Here is a 16,965-nt window from a genome sequence, read left to right as displayed (position 1 = left end):
CAAGGTGACTTCACTCCTGGTCCCAATTTTGCCCTTTAAAAAGGTCAGCCCAGCATGCAGTTGTCCTAATTGTGGTTCTTCATACCTGCACAGGTAGCAAAGAGGATAAAACCGATGTGAAGAAGACTGAGAAATGTTTACTTGTTTGGCTTGACTTGTGGTCTGGCACTTAGAGGCAAATCGTATATTTATTTTCTTTGGTTGACTCTTTTTATAAAATCTGTTCCTGGCTTTGGTTCTTCCTGGCACGATGAGTTCCATGGAACATTGGTAGACATTAAAATAGATACAGGGAACACGATTGTGTTGCTTATGGCAAACTAAATCTATCTTACATTTTGCAGAAACATTATGATTTTGGAATGAGAGCCATAAAGACGGTTTTAGTAATGGCTGGGAAGAAGAAGCAAGAATTTGGATCCAGGTGTGTATGGGAGATGTTTCCCTTTAGACCGGAGCTGTCAGAATTCCCAATATTGCATTTCACTGATTAAAAATTTAATAACTGGAACCCAATACCCTACAGATCCAACCTAAATATATTTACTTTTTACTCCGACCCATGTGGAACTATAGAATTTTGCGCCTATGGTCAGCAATAGAAATAGTCCTTGTGGGCACCATGAAGGGGTCCTTGCACCTAACACTTGCATGAGAAAGGAGAAGACAAGATACCCTATTCTTCCTTTATTTTAGCACTTTTTGATACAGGTTTTTAGAGTTAGGGTGAAACATAAGCTGATACCGCACTAAAACCGAAATGTGCAAAGGCAGCAAATGATTAATGTGGAGAGTGTGTACGGCACTGCCTAAAATAACCTCCAAATCCCGAAAACCAACTTTAAGGATTAACTCAGAAGGGAATTTTATCGGCTTTGTCATTTTGTATCACTAAGTATTTTTTGCGATGTGCTTGCAATATAGACTTCACTAAATATCACTTCACCTTTTTTAATGGATAGAAATGCTGAATTCGTCCAAACTTTATTTTTTCTGCTTTGAACTTAAACCAGGCATTTATTAAGAAAACATATTTTTTTTAGATGTTATATGTTTTTTTTAAGCCTATCATTTGGAGTTTGAAGATGGATATATTTTTAACAAACTAAGTGAGGTATATTCACTAAAACTTGAGTTGCAAATGTGAGTTAGAACTCCAGGAACAGGCGACTTAACACCCTCTACATCCTCGTTTATGTACCATTAAAAAACAATATTAAAAAAATAGTAATTTTGTATAATAAACTGAATAACTTAATAAAACATGTCTTCCCCCACACAGTATGCAGTGGAATAGTGGGTAATAATAACATAATTTCATCCTGTGTCCTTTAGGATGGGGGGACGTTAGGGTTTAAGCAAAATTAACCTTTTTGGATAGACAGGAGACCATTGATCCTAATTTTCAGCCTTAAAGAAATCCAGTTAAAAAATAAAACGTAAAGAAAAAGGCCCAAGGAAGATCATAAATATATATTTATGTCTGATAAAGGCAGAGAGCGCTGCGCAAGAGCACAGTTATATACTCCCTTCCATCAGTGCCCCCAGGTGGTTAGAAGAAGAACTGCATCCTTTGTTGGCTTGAATTGAAGTACAGTTTATATACACGTATGGCGCGGTTAGGATTCAGTTTCTATACACCTTGTTCTTGTAGGGGATCTTTTCTTATTTTATATTTGAAATGGCCCGTTTCCTGGGGCCAAAAATGATTGATCCACCTTAACTCTTCCATCCAAGGGGACGGGAGATGGAAGAAGGGAAAGCTGTATGGGTGGGCTTCTTGCCTCTCTGAAAAGTTAAATTGTGCTTTAGCCTCCCCATCTGAATGGACATGAAATTGAGGTGGGGAACATAGGTTGCCTCTTTACCCCAAGGAGGTTTTATGAAATTGTAACCCACCCATCCCACAGGAGACTGAATGAGTGTATAGGAAGATTAGGAAGTATGGTAGGATCCATACTTCCCAGTGAATCATTTTAATATCTCCCAATGAGAACAAGATGGGGAATGAAAGGAGGTGGGTCCAAAGCCCTCGATGGTAATTATATTATTACCCTATACCCACTTGGTTAGCAGGTTGTCTTTTCTTAAAAACACATTATTATTTAAATATATATTTTACTTCTTTCATTTTTTTCTAGCAACATTTTGAGTGTGTCAACTCACATGACCTCGTCTGCAACTCGCAAAATGTAAAGTTGTGTGCACTGGGATGTCTCTGCCAACCACCTTTATATTAGCAGAAAAGTTGATTGCCTTGTTAGTGTTAGGATGCGAGGGTGTCTAAAGTTCACAGCCAATCTTAGTGCCAGACATGTCAGGCAGCAGCCTGGAGTTCCTGGACCAAGGGGGCGCCGACAGTCATCTCAGAAACTGCCCAAAAGTCTGCCTGCTTCCTGACAGGGGTAAAATAGAAGTCTCCACGCTGTGTGGAGAACAAGCACAAGAGATCGGTGCCCACAATAAAGTATAAAGCAGAACATGGAGTGTACTCATGGGGGGCTTCTTGGCAGGGGTGCTCTTTGGTTTAGGACCGGCCCTGACTGAGTTGAGTATGGTCAATCAAGTTAAACTTCAACTGACCACCTGATTTAGTAAAGCCTCTGGCACTGTTCCTAGGGGGTTCTGGGCTGTTATTTTAAGCAGTATAAAGAAGTAAAACTTCCGTTTATTATCTTTCTGCGCAGCCTTTATTGTCTCTTTATATTTCTAGGGTTACCTCCTGAGGAAGTTTTGTTTTCTGGGAACTTCCACTTGGTATCTCATGTGGAAACACAGTGAATACAATATCTCCTTTCTCTTTACTTTCAGACAAACTGGTGTGAGGCTGACCCCCACAGAAGAGTCACTTGTAATAATGAATGCCTTAAAAGAAGCAAACTTGCCTAAATTTTTGGCTGAAGATGTCCCGCTTTTTGAAAACATTATGGCCGATCTGTTTCCTGGAATAACAAGTGAAAAAACAAACACCCGGAGATTAGAGGTAACGTTTGGGGCATTGACTGGGTTTTGGTGATTGATTTGGCTATTAAAGTGATGGTCACACCTGGTTGTATCACAGTTTATCCAAATACACTTCCTTTATCTGTTGATGCTTTATGGCAATGCTAATGAAGTCCCTTCCCCCATAAAATCGCTGGAGGTCTTCCTGCAGCCCCACCCTTTACCCGCCTCCAGCCACACCCACCAAAACTTTTATCCTTATATGGACACCCGAAATGTTTGGGAGTAAGCCCTTAAGCACCATTCTAGCCTGACGAGCCCAAGGACTGATTAAGGTTTGAGTCTTTACAGCAGGAAAAACAAGCGACTAGACGAGGGCCGAATGGGGCCGATCTGCCATCAAATGCTACCATGTATTTGTTAAGCACTCCATATTTAAATTGTACAGCGCTGCCGAATATGTAAGTACGTAATAAATAAAAAAATAATAAATCATAAAAATACCAGGACATGGATCCACATTCCAGACAAACAACATATAAAGCTCCTCTGTCATCCAAAATAAACTAGACAGTAATCAAGGAGCTTTGAAATAGACAATGTATCCCAACGTGCAGCTGACCTCCTCTTGCCGATTAAATGTGAATTTCACGGAATTTTAAAACGTAATAGCATGGTTTTTAATTGGTGCAAACAATGGTAAACGGGAAGAGGGTTAGATCACTGCATGTTGTGCCAAAAGGCACTAGATAAGTGGAACAATCTCCTGGCAGAAGTGGTAGACATTAATACAGCAAGGCATACCGCTCCTGAATCTAAGACGAGACCTACGGCTGATTAAGGCTTGGACCTTTAGGTTTCGTTTTGATTTATTAAAATGTTAGCGTTAAAAATTGGCAATTTTTGATGCACTATTTAGTAGTCAAGCTTTTTTGGGGGGAGGGGCAGGGTAACTGTAAGAGCAGTTCATGCCTAGAAAGAGAGACGCATCAAATTATAATTGCCCTTCAAATATCGGGGATGATTGATCTCTGAATGGACCTGAAAGGAAAGGCTTTTATTACTATCTTCCAGATCTCTTTGTTATCAAAATGTTACGTTTTCTTATCCTTCACACAAATAGCATATTTTAAAAAGAAAAAAAAAACATCTTCAACCATAATTTCTTGTAATCCGAAGCAGAGAAGCTCCTGTGGCTGTTTTCCGTCGGACATTACCACTAGATATATAAAAGAATATGTAATATTACCATTTATCTTACATTCTGCTTTTATTCTACCTGCGGGGGACAGAATGTGATTTTGTAACAAAATGGAACACGGCTTTATTTAAATATCTTGCAGTTTTTTCCCTCTAATTGGTTCCCCCGGCCTCATTAATAGAGTTTCAGGTGAAGCTGGATTTACAAGCGTAAGCATTTACAGGATCGTCCTCCTTAAGGTTTTTTTTTAGTGTTTTTAGTGTTTTTTTCTCTCTCTCCTAGAAAGCAATATCCTTAGCCACGCGTGAATTAGGCTTGCAGCCCTGGGAGAGTCAGCGGCAGAAGGTCATACAGCTCTATAATCAGATCGGGGTAAGTTCTGAACTTACAGCCTGCTCTGTTTAATGGTTTTTGTGCGAAATGCGTTGGGAATTAACCCTTTCTGCACCAAGAGCTCTGCACAACATCGAGCTGGTAGAGGCGCCGCGTGGAATTAGTATTAAATGAGAACGCTTTTTATGATCGGCTTCCCGAATGGACTGTTCTCCTACAATCCATGTCCTGTGACATGCGCTATCAGGGCAGGACCGGTGATTTAAGGCCAGCAGCCGCCTGATGACATAAGTACTGCCGCCGGCTGGATATGTGCGGTCAGTCGTTATGTTTTTATGCCCACGTAGTGTACGGCCGGGCATATCCAGCTGGTGGCCGCTCACTGCAGCAACTGATCTCCCACAGGGGCATCAGATCGGGTGAGTATGGAGTGCTGTCCGCCAGTGGCCAGCCGGTATTTGCCCAGGGTGCCAGACGGCCGGTCCAGGTCTGTGTGCTATCCATAAGGGAATAGCATTAACTTACAAGCATACTAAACCTGGCTGGGTAATAGGAACTTACCTTGAAGTGACATTCATAGGGCTGGAGATAGCCTAGGATCTTTCTTAAACTGATCTCGATTCTTCTGATCAAAGTGGAATGGAAGAGAACCTTTGTCTCATTTACGGGTTCGTACTGTGATAGAAGATAGAGCCCAAAACAAGGGATGTAGCCTTCGGATCCATAACGTGATCTTACTGCACGGCGCTTCCTTGCCCAAATCCTCTGGAACGTCTGAAGAAACACACCAGCAGATTCAGTGAACAGACCGTCTGAAATGCACGTACTATTTTCATAGACCTCCATAGAAGATAACATATCACATAACCCATACAGAGCTAAATATGTTCTTAAAACAGGAATTCTCAGCTGATCTCACGTCATCTACTCATGAATTTTAGGCTCGTCATGGTCTCATGTTGGTTGGCCCCACCGGAGGAGGAAAGACGGCTGTCAGAAGGATTTTGGAGAAAGCGTTGATACACTTGCCTTCAATGTCCAACGGAAGCACCGCTCCATTTGTAATTATTACCATTTTTTCTTTAATTAATAAATGTATGACCAGGACTAAGTTGCACCCAAGATTATATTCAAGGGCTTTGTATTTTTTATATGTGTAATACTTATACACCTAATCTACTTGTGTGATGACGGGGCAGGTAATGGTCAGCCAAATTTTTGATACTTCTCCATATTTTTTTTTGAAGAACATGTCTAAGAAAGGAAAGGTGGAAACCTTCATCATCAATCCAAAGTGCGTGACTCTGGGAGAACTGTATGGCGATATCAACCCCAACACCATGGAGTGGTCGGACGGGCTCCTGGCATCAGCCGTCAGAACCTTTGCTCAGGAGGCATCCAAGGACTGCACCAAGGAGAGTTTACAGGTATCCAAGAGAGGTCACAGCTCCATCCTTGGTGTGGAGGATCTTATTTCAAAGAGAAAATTCTCTAATGGGCTTTCCAGTCTCACGTGTAATAGCTACATTGTTACATCTTCACGAAAAAAGTAGCTGATTCTTAGAATACTTATGCACGGTAGAAGGTAACTATGTGGATAACTTGTAACTGTGGTTTCTTTTTGTTAATGATTTAGAACAGGCAAGGCCTTTAGGTAGAGCCAAATCATGGGGCAGCTGTCTCTTCCTTTTGAGCCAAAGAATGTGCCACATCTGGTCCCGTAATTGCCCACAAACATGACCTGCTCATGCCTGCCGGATAACGCTATTCGGGGGATATTGCTGAACACCAAGTGGGACTTCCAGCAGTTGCACAAATCCTGTAGAAGAAAGCGACAGCAATGTTGTGTGCGAAAAATAATTGTAGTCACACTTGTATTGTTTGTACATTCAACAGTCTGCTAGCAAAGACAATTTGGAGAAATTAACTGAAGATTCCAGACGTACCAACACAAGAACGAAAGAAGATTCTGTATCACATCACTTTAAAAGTAAGTCTGCCCCGAACCAGACGCAAACTACATACAATGTATGCTGTCTCCGGGGTCGGCTCACGATACTATAACCGCCCCAGCTCTGTATATAGTAATATAACCCCCCAGTGCTGTATAAAGTAATATAACCCCCCAGCGCTGTATACAGTAATATAACCCCCCGCGCTGTATACAGAAATATAACCCCCAGCGCTGTATACAGTAATAACCCCCAGCGCTGTATACAGTAATATAACCCCCCGCGCTGTATACAGAAATATAACCCCCAGCGCTGTATACAGTAATAAAACCCCCAGTGCTGTATACAGTAATATAACCCCCCAGCGCTGTATACAGTAATATAACCCCCCGCGCTGTATACAGAAATATAACCCCCAGCGCTGTATACAGTAATAAACCCCCCAGCGCTGTATACAGTAATATAACCCCCCAGCACTGTATACAGTAATATAACCCCCAGCGCTGTATACAGTAATATAACCTCCAGCGCTGTATACAGTAATATAACCCCCAGCACTGTATACAGTAATATAACCCCCCAGCGCTGTATACAGTAATATAACCCCCAGCGCTGTATACAGTAATATAACCCCCCGCGCTGTATACAGAAATATAACCCCCAGCGCTGTATACAGTAATAAAACCCCCAGTGCTGTATACAGTAATATAACCCCCCAGCGCTGTATACAGTAATATAACCCCCCGCGCTGTATACAGAAATATAACCCCCAGCGCTGTATACAGTAATAAACCCCCCAGCGCTGTATACAGTAATATAACCCCCCAGCACTGTATACAGTAATATAACCCCCAGCGCTGTATACAGTAATATAACCTCCAGCGCTGTATACAGTAATATAACCCCCAGCACTGTATACAGTAATATAACCCCCAGCGCTGTATACAGTAATATAACCCCCCAGTGCTATATACAGTAATATAACCCCCAGTGCTGTATACAGTAATATAACCCCCCAGCTCTGTATACAGTAATATAACCCCCCAGCACTGTATACAGTAATATAACCCCCAGCGCTGTATACAGTAATATAACCCCAGCGCTGTATACAGTAATATAACCCCCAAGCGCTGTATACAGTAATATAACCCCCAGCTCTGTATACAGTAATATAACCCCCCAGCGCTGTATACAGTAATATAACCCCCCAGCGCTGTATACAGTAATATAACCCCCAGCGCTGTATACAGTAATATAACCCCCCAGCGCTGTATACAGTAATATAACCCCCAGCGCTGTATACAGTAATATAACCCCCCAGCGCTGTATACAGTAATATAACCCCCAGCGCTGTATACAGTAATATAACCCCCAGCGCTGTATACAGTAATATAACCCCCAGCGCTGTATACAGTAATATAACCCCCAGCGCTGTATACAGTAATATAACCCCCAGCGCTGTATACAGTAATATAACCCCCCACAGTTCACTAAAATGATTGAATTGAGGCTTTGGGTATTTTCTGGCACTTTATAAAGAAGGAATGGTGAGGAATGGTAAGCTAGGATTTATTACTCTGTTGGTGCAAATAATAATATATGTTCTCCGAATAATTATTTAATGTGAGCATTTAAACATTTTTTTTATTCCTTGGGGGTCTAACATATTTTAATTCAGAACAAGGAGTGGGATAATTCTAACTTAATAAGCAAAAAACTCCCTAGTTTGGTGGCCAGTGGCTAGTAACGACCCATGCTCCTCCACCAAAAACAGACTAAAAGGGTGGAACGGTTCTTCTCTGCCGTCGAATTCCATGTCCTGTAGAAATGGGCTTATGTTATTACACGGACAGTATTGTATTATAAGACTACTAAGACATAACTTCATGATTGTTCAGATGAGAGCCCTCCTGACTGGTACTGGGTCATTTTGGATGGTCCCGTTGACACAGCATGGGTAGAAAACCTAAACACGGTTCTAGATGATACAAGAACGCTCTGTCTGGCCAACGGTCAGCGGATCCGACTACCGCACACAATGAGAATGATATTTGAGGTCGACAGCTTGTCGCAGGCGAGCCCTGCCACCGTCAGCAGATGTGCCATGGTGTATATGGTAAGAGACATGGTAATAAACACGGCAAGGCTGATCGGTAATATATATATATATATATATATATATATATATAATATAAGAGCAATGTCACCATGGGAAGTGTCAGCCATAGTGCACCTGCTGATATAGCACTCGCTCCAAAGCCCGACCGGCTAAATAATTGGCAGGGCAAGCTACAAGTCGCTGATGCAGTTTCAGGCGTCATTGGGGTAAAGCTACATTTGTAGGGTACAAGAAAAGGAGAGGGAGTCATGCGGAGGCAAAAACTTCATAATTAGGAGGAGCTTTTGCCTAAGTGGTAAATGTGGAACCAAATGAAACTTAACACAGTGTGGAGAGGAACGGGAGCAGAGGAGAGGAACAGGAGGGGAGGAGAGGTGCAGGAGTGGAGGAGAGGAACAGCAGAGGAGGAGAGGAACAGCAGAGGAGGAAAGGGACAGGAGGGGAGGAGAGGAGCAGGAGTGGAGGAGAGGAACAGCAGAGGAGGAAAGGGACAGGAGGGGAGGAGAGGAGCAGGAGTGGAGGAGAGGAACAGCAGAGGAGGAAAGGGACAGGAGGGGAGGAGAGGAGCAGGAAGGGAAGGAGAGGGAAAGTAGATAAGGTGATGATAAGAGGGATAGGAGGCGAGGAGAGGAACAGGAGGAGAGGAGAGGAATCATGGGTTGCATGCTCTCTTTCCAAAACACCTTGGGTCTCTAAATAAAAAATGTAAAAAATCATGTGTATAATTATACTGTATGTACTGTATGTATGTGTATGTATATATATATATATATATATATATATATATACTGTCTGTACTGTGTGTATGTGTATATATATACTGTATGTACTGTGTGTATGTGTATGTATATATATATATATATACTGTATGTACTGTGTGTATGTGTATGTATATATATATATATACTGTATGTACTGTATGTATGTGTATGTATATATATATATATATATATATACTGTATGTACTGTGTGTATGTGTATGTATATATATATATATACTGTATGTACTGTGTGTATGTGTATGTATATATATATATATACTGTATGTACTGTATGTATGTGTATGTATATATATATATATATACTGTATGTACTGTGTGTATGTGTATGTATATATATATATATACTGTATGTACTGTATGTATGTGTATGTATATATATATATATATATATATATATATATATATATACATGTTTGTGTGTGCAGGATCCAGTTGATCTGGGGTGGAAGCCCTTCGCTAAGACCTGGATGGCTCAGGTATCTTCCAAAGTACCAGCGCGGGGTGTGCAGTACCTGGACAGCTTACTGGAAAGGAGTGCGGAAGAAGGATTCGAGTTCATCCGCAAGCGCAAGACAAGTCTGCCATTCCCTGTGCAGGACATCGGGATCGTGATGAACCTCTGCAAAATTCTGAACGCTTTCATTGACTTCATGAGCACAAACGGCGGCTTCGGACACGGTAAGCCGGTGCAGCTTTACACATTCTGATACGTGCGATCTAAATTATCATTATCCCAACACCTTAAATATATTACAGATAATGAGGATCTCACCGTAGAACATTGCGCATCTCCAAACATTCCATACTCTGAAGCCGAGCATCGAGCCGCAAGTGCAAGAGCATATACTCCAAGTGTGAGCGAGAGCCTGAAAAAGAGGTTAGCAAGAAAACTCTTTATTTAACCCGAATTATCTGGATTTTTTAAAACTTTAATAATGAAAATAAATGCAATCCGAGCAGTAAAACAATAAGACAAAATGGTAAATGAACATGAGCCAATACTTAAGCAATCATGATGTATACAAAGTTTGTCGCCGTGCAACAAGCTTGTGTGTTTCTTTTTTTATTTATTAAAAACATATAATTTGACATCAGGTAAGAATCCTTTATCTCATCTGTTGTGCCCCATTTTTTTTCCTGTTATTAAAGTTGTAACCCCCGACAAGCTGGAGACGAAAAACGTGACAGCAATTTAATAACTTTTATGAAAAACACAATAAGTGGCTCCTTGAGGGCCAATCTTGGCAGGTGGGGGCCACACGAGCAGTCATTGTACTAGCTTGTGAAGCCGGGTACGTAGTGATATACCCCTGCACCTTCAGGAATATAACCTTTAACCTTTTGAGTGAGTGGCATAGGTTACTGCTGAGAGTTGTCCCCTTAGATGGTGTAGAAGCCAAAATTTTCGTTTTCCTGCCCTTCTCTTTTTTCTCCATTAGCCCAATATTTTGTTTCCCATTTTAATTTGTTTCAGCTATTTAATTTCCATTTTTCACGTTTATTTCGGTCCTACTGGTATCTGAAGCTGCTCACTCCCCAACGGCCCTTAAAGCGGACCCTGGTGGGACGAGAACGGGAGGGGGGGGTACAAGACTTTGGGAACGTAACGGAACTTTACTTCTAGGGAGGACTCAAGATGGTTCCTGGAAAAACATCCGGATCGACTGACCTCACTCCTAGGAAAGCTCTACGTATTCGCATTCACGTGGGCATTTGGAGGCGTCTTAAGAAGAGAGGATGAACAAGAGGGGGATTTACTCATCGGACTGAAGGCCAAGGATGAGTCCTTAGTCAACATAACTTACGACTTCAGCAGCTTTGTCCACGACTTGTTTGAGGGCGATCAGGCCGATGGTAAGTCCGTCAGCGATCATCGTTTTGGCTAAGTGGCACAGCACCTTTAATTGACTTGAATTTTAGGTTATAATCTGTTATTCTCATACTAGTTATATCTAAACTGATTATTTCTGTCCCCGTTTGCACCCTGCGTCACCCTCTTATTGTGTTTCATTAGTAAGCTCCACGCGTTTCCTTCTATCTTTCCAGGAGTTCAGATGCCTTTGGGCGAAAATTCAATCTTCAGCTATTTTGTCGATCTGCAAACTGGAAACTTTGTGCTTTGGGAGAATTTAATCCCCGCCACGGACTCTTTAATTCGGAAAGGTAATAAACGCGCGTGATGCTGAAACCCTGCAGGGGTCAATGTCAGGCTTTGAGATTTTTCCAAAGATGCCGGACGTCGGCTTTAATTTTATTCTGCGAGAATTCCTGGGTCTGAAATCCATCTTTTCGGAGCGAAATGAAAGCAAAAAACCCCTGTTTTTATATATTATAAAGAGATGCTGGCTTTTTGAATCCTTGCGTAGAATTTTATATATCAGCAGGAGACAAAAACCATAAGATTAAGTGCCGGTGAGAGCGGATCACAGCCCAAACGAGAGCGGTGACATCTTCCGATGACATCAGACGCCCTATGCGCGAAGCTGGTTATTGCCTAAAAGAAAGGCCACCATTTTCTGCAATATGCGGCTTCCGTATGGGACATTGGATGCAATTTGCGGCTGATGACATCATGTGGCTCTTGTGTGAAGTCATGTTTTTGCCCAAAGTCTTTTCGGCAATCTGCATCTTCCTTACGTACGCGATGGTGTCGCAGGGTATGTTGAGCGCAGCCCTCTCTGAAGTTTGGGCATCTGACCCTTTTTGCCCCAAAGAAGCATTCCCATTAGTACCGGTTTAATGCGACTGCATGCAGGGTGTTGTGTGTCCTGCAGAAGCCGTGCGTTTGCATGGATCAGCGACTCCCTGCGTGGATTTACGGGGACAGAGGCTTTCGCAGCGTCTTGCAGTATATATTCCGTGGCCGACGGGATTTCCTCGGGCTGATACAGCACAGATCATCATCAGATGTGACAGAATATGGAGGAGTATTTTTGGATTCCACGTTGTGGAGAGCAGTAACTCGTCACTGCAACTACTTTCCTCTCTGTCTCCTCCTAGTCATTTGTTTTCTCTCACAGCCATCTTTATTTCAGCCACTTCTCTCCCCCACTTAATGTTACCCTCATTTGTTCTCATCCTCCATCAGTCACCCTCCTTGTAATTTACTTCCCAACTGGCAAATGCCCAACGTGCCGGTGGCTGACAGCGCCCTATACTCCAGTGGCAGATCGGCCTCTACACTGAGCGGCCACCAGCTGGATATACCCGGCCACGCGCTACGTGATCATAAAAACAGTGTGCGGACGCGCATATCCAGCCGTCTTCCTTGATTATGTCATCAGGCGGCTGCCGGCCTTAAAGTGCCGGTGCTGCCTTGTCATCGCTAGCCCAGTCTAAAAATTGTCCAAAATGTTTTTTCTCTATATGAAATGTGTGCAGGGTTAGCACGAGTAAAAGTAAGGTTATGTTGAAGTCTGAAGGCACTTTTTCTCCTTCGCGATGACATCACTGTCTCAATGGGGGTTTTTTTTTTGCCTTCTCGATCAACTAATATGGGTTTGTAGAATGGTGGAACTTGATGGACTTGATGTCATTTTTCTCTTCTTGATCGCCCAGTTGAAGTATATATTTTATTTAAAGAGTTAACCGTCCCGCACATTCACATAGTGTCAGGATCTATATAAATCGGCTTGGCTGACCGGACGCCGATTAAATCCATTGTGGAAGACGATGCATTATGGGGACAGTAAGAAAGGCAGGGGCTCGATCTGCACAATGGAGCTGTCCTCCTTAATGTGATTTCAAATGGCAGACGAGATCTTAGACTCAGACATCTTTCTTCCAACTTGGAATACTACAGCTTTCAAAATGTCAGCTCGCATGACTGTCATCTGTGACAGCCTACGATGAAACGCGCCGCCGACATCTGTGTTCGCTTCATTTTAATTTTTTTTGCCATATCCGTACAATAAATTATTTTATGGGTATACGTTTAAAATTTGTCTAATGAGAAGTCTGCAATAATTGCTAATCTTTAAATAATGAATAACATTCACAAAAAAAATTCAAAAAGAAGCATCGCAACACAACGCAAGAAAAAAGCAGTAACGAGATGCGAAAATATTTAACCATTTAAAGAGGCTTCTATCAGAAACTACTAGTATCCATAATCTCATGTCTAGGCGTCTTATTTATTAATCTACATATTCCACATGCTGGAACTGTGCCCGTCTTATTTATTTTGGGACACTATACCTCTTTCCATCGCTAATTGGAATAACATCCGTGATCTCACATTTTCCCAAGCCGAATGGGGTTCAGATCCGGTTTCAGCGTTCGCTTCATTTTAGTAATGGCCCAAACTCATTCTCTTCCTGCCAAGACAATAATAAAAATGCTAATAATAATGTTAATAATATTATTATTAATAATAATAATGATAATAATAATGTTAATGTTATTATTCTTAATAATAATAATAACAATGATAATAATGCTAAAAATAATGTCAATAATATGATTAATAATAATAACAACAATAATAATGCTAATAATAAAAATAATAATAATAACATATTCAGAACCTGCTAAAAATGCACTCTTCAAAGCATTCCCTGGCTCTGCAAAGGGTTAAGGAAATGATATGTAAATGTATTGCAAAATCCATCTTTAGCATTAAAGATATAAAAGTATTTAGTAGAATATATTAAGATATAGCATTTGTGTTATTTTAGTGCGAGCGCAGTGGTCTTCCGTACGACGAAGCCATGAATGCTGTCTCGGTGAATGCGTTCTGACAGCATACGGAATGTTGTTGTTGTTTTTTTTTCTAGTTGTGAGAAAATGCCATTTGGAATTCCGATACGTCTCAAAATTTAGTTCATGGGTCTTTGAAATGGAGAGAGATTTCAATACAGATTTGGAGCAGGATATAGAGAGAGGAAGACATGTTAGTAGATACCGGATCTAATCACTGGGGTCCACGCTGACCATGCTGGGCTGCGGGAGTCTGATTGGGTTGATACATTATGTTGGGTTGGGTTGATCTGGTAATGTTGGCAGTTGAGATGGTATTAATGAATCCATAAGTTCCTCCATAAATGTTGGCATCACCTTGACTGCCAACTTGCTTCTACTCAAGCTTTGGTGAACAGAGTCCATAGACCTTCAGATGCGTCTATCACTTTTCTCGAATGCTACATTTTAAGGTTCCATTCATATAAAAAATCAGCAATATATAAAAACCCGCCGTATCTTAAATTCTTTTTCTGAGGATCTGCATGATAATTCCTCCCCGCTAAGTTTTCAATTCAAATCTTCTATTGTTAAGTTGCTGATTGTGCTTGATTGGTTCAGGCAGCCTTTGTAATGGTGGGGAGGAGAAGGGAGAGAACCTCGGGTCAGCTAAAGGTTCCCATCGGATAAACACCCACAACTAACGCATTGTTAGATGAATTCTGTTCATTTTCTCATCTGTTCAGAGACGCTGTTGTTCTCGGAACACGGTGCGCCAGGCGGGATTCCACGCGATCGCAGCCAAGGTCCGGCACTCCCGGAGTTCATTCCCACCGCGGACAGCGTGAAGTATTCTTTTCTAACCAGCCTGCTGCTTACGAATAACCACCCGGTGCTCATCGCAGGTGAGGAACCGTTTTAGGCGTCACATTTCCCCAGCGCTTAGTAACTAGACATAAGATCCATAGGCGTTCTGCGATGGGTGATATTATACTTGCCACATTGTAACACCGTATTTATAAACCAGGACTAAAAGATACTTTATGTGGCTGGTTTGGGCACTTTTTCTTTGTTTTGACCCAGAATCACTTATACATTTCTATCGTAATTTTGCCCTTTTCATCCCCGTCTTTCCGCATGAGACACCCCTATAAATCATAGCGCATGGTATCTTGGCTCGTAGACAGATATATCCAGTCTACATGATCCAACATTTTTAGGGTTCTGTGATATCAAAGGCTCCGCGGTACAGATTTATACGCTGCCTATTGGCATCAAGGAGAAAGATCACAAGGAGACCGAGATACTCAAGGAATCATCAATCTTACCATGTGGCTCATTGACTTGGAAATGGAACGCAGGCCAACCTCTACCCCAATAAGTGGCCATAAGTCCGATTAAGTTACCCATAGACTTCGGTTATCAACTGTTACAATGAATTAATGTAGCGATTGTATTGCACTGGTTTTGTATGGCGAAACCAAATCAGAAATGTTCATCTTCTCTAAGACTCTGTAAGAGTTGCTGTCAGATGCCTTTGGGTTGCACTTGGTGTCTGTTTGCCAGTTGGGTTATGAGCAGTAGACATGGATGAGTTGGCTGTCGCGGTGGTCATCTGGGCTGTTACATGAGTTCATCAGTTGATATATTAAGAAGTTGAGAAGTCCCTGGTCAGTTCGCCTCCTCCGGGGGGACTTGAGATGATATTGTTGAGTTGGAGCCCCTTATTCATGTCGACCGACCAACTGAAGTTATCTCAAGAGTTGATATTGTTTCCATCCCCATCATCCTGAAATATTTTGGAAAGTTGCTGTTGGAAGCCAGCCTCAGCCCCAATGCACTCAATTACCGGGTGCAGATCACTACCATTTTTATGGTGGTTATTAACTAAACAGTGGGTATTATTTAGATGAAAAAGGAAGGGCCAAGCTGGCCCTGTATAAAGCATCACTCAATGTATAAGAAGGCTTGGAAGAAATATCACTTATTTAACTATACATTATACAGGGTAACCAAGCTCTTCCTGCAGCAGAAGCTTATTGGCGATGGACTCTCAGAATGAATAGTAAATTCCAAGAACTGAAACGCAACATTCCCTTTAGTGAATAAACCCCTATAATGCATAATTCATGTATACAACGAGGCTCTTTTTAATCATATCGCAACCGACGCACAACGCACTGATTAGTGAATAAGCCCCCATTACCTTGGTGATTGTAAGGCTGGCTATTTTGAGGCTACCTAGTGGTTCAGGACATTGAATATTTAGTGAATAGACTCTTATAAGCCGAAGACACCCTGAAGTTAAAGCAGTTATGATGTAATACATTTCTCGCAGTAAGATGTTGGTATAATGTTGATTTATTCTTCCAGCCTGAACATGCAAATAGCAGCGGCAGCGTGATTGCTCTGTTTATGCATATATAAGATATGTGCGGCGGGTGACTTCCAAACGCATCAGGAGAAATAATAACATTTTTATCACCTGCGAGCTCTCATCTGTCCCGGTGAAAGATGCCGAGTATAAAATCAGATTATGCACTTTCTGTGTTATCGCGTCTGGCTTTTATGATAAATTATTACATTTTAATGCCAACTTTTCCGCGTGACCTCATTTTCCACGCCGGCTATTAGATTATCGGCCAACGGAGGTTAACCTATTACCGTCACATTAAAAAAAAACAACGTGACAAATGAAGCCTGGGACTCTTACTGTTTTTAATATTTAGAACTCTTTTTTTCTTTTTTTTTTAGGCGATTCTGGAGTTGGAAAATCTATGTTAATCCAGAACATGCTTAGGAAGCTCCAGAAACCCGGCGGCCTGTCCGTGAAACCTGGCACAATACTAGGGGACATTTTTCTGTTTAACGAATCCAGAAAAATAAGGTAAACATTTATTTTTTACTTTTTTTTTTAATAAAAAAAATGCAAGCAAAATAGTAATTTCAGCCAATTTT

General features: G+C 41.6%; 1 protein-coding gene across 1 annotated transcript in view; it reads left to right on the top strand.

The window, feature by feature from the left end:
- LOC149278148 (dynein axonemal heavy chain 6-like) overlaps positions 1 to 16,965 on the top strand; it is a 102,260-nt gene that overhangs the window by 47,607 nt on the left and 37,688 nt on the right. The window contains 12 exon segments of the mRNA XM_089502265.1: positions 345 to 426; positions 2,841 to 2,983; positions 4,427 to 4,516; positions 5,419 to 5,513; positions 5,688 to 5,935; positions 8,328 to 8,545; positions 9,756 to 10,008; positions 10,087 to 10,207; positions 10,955 to 11,184; positions 11,377 to 11,493; positions 14,754 to 14,912; positions 16,762 to 16,894. Coding sequence (XP_089358391.1) covers positions 345 to 426; positions 2,841 to 2,983; positions 4,427 to 4,516; positions 5,419 to 5,513; positions 5,688 to 5,935; positions 8,328 to 8,545; positions 9,756 to 10,008; positions 10,087 to 10,207; positions 10,955 to 11,184; positions 11,377 to 11,493; positions 14,754 to 14,912; positions 16,762 to 16,894 — 1,889 coding nt within the window.

This window comes from Sceloporus occidentalis, unplaced genomic scaffold (genome assembly GCF_023333645.1).
Source record: "Sceloporus occidentalis isolate IW3139 unplaced genomic scaffold, rSceOcc1.0.p SCAF_199, whole genome shotgun sequence".
Taxonomy (NCBI): Eukaryota; Metazoa; Chordata; class Lepidosauria; order Squamata; family Phrynosomatidae; genus Sceloporus; species Sceloporus occidentalis.
This window is presented reverse-complemented; position numbering and strand designations above follow the sequence as displayed.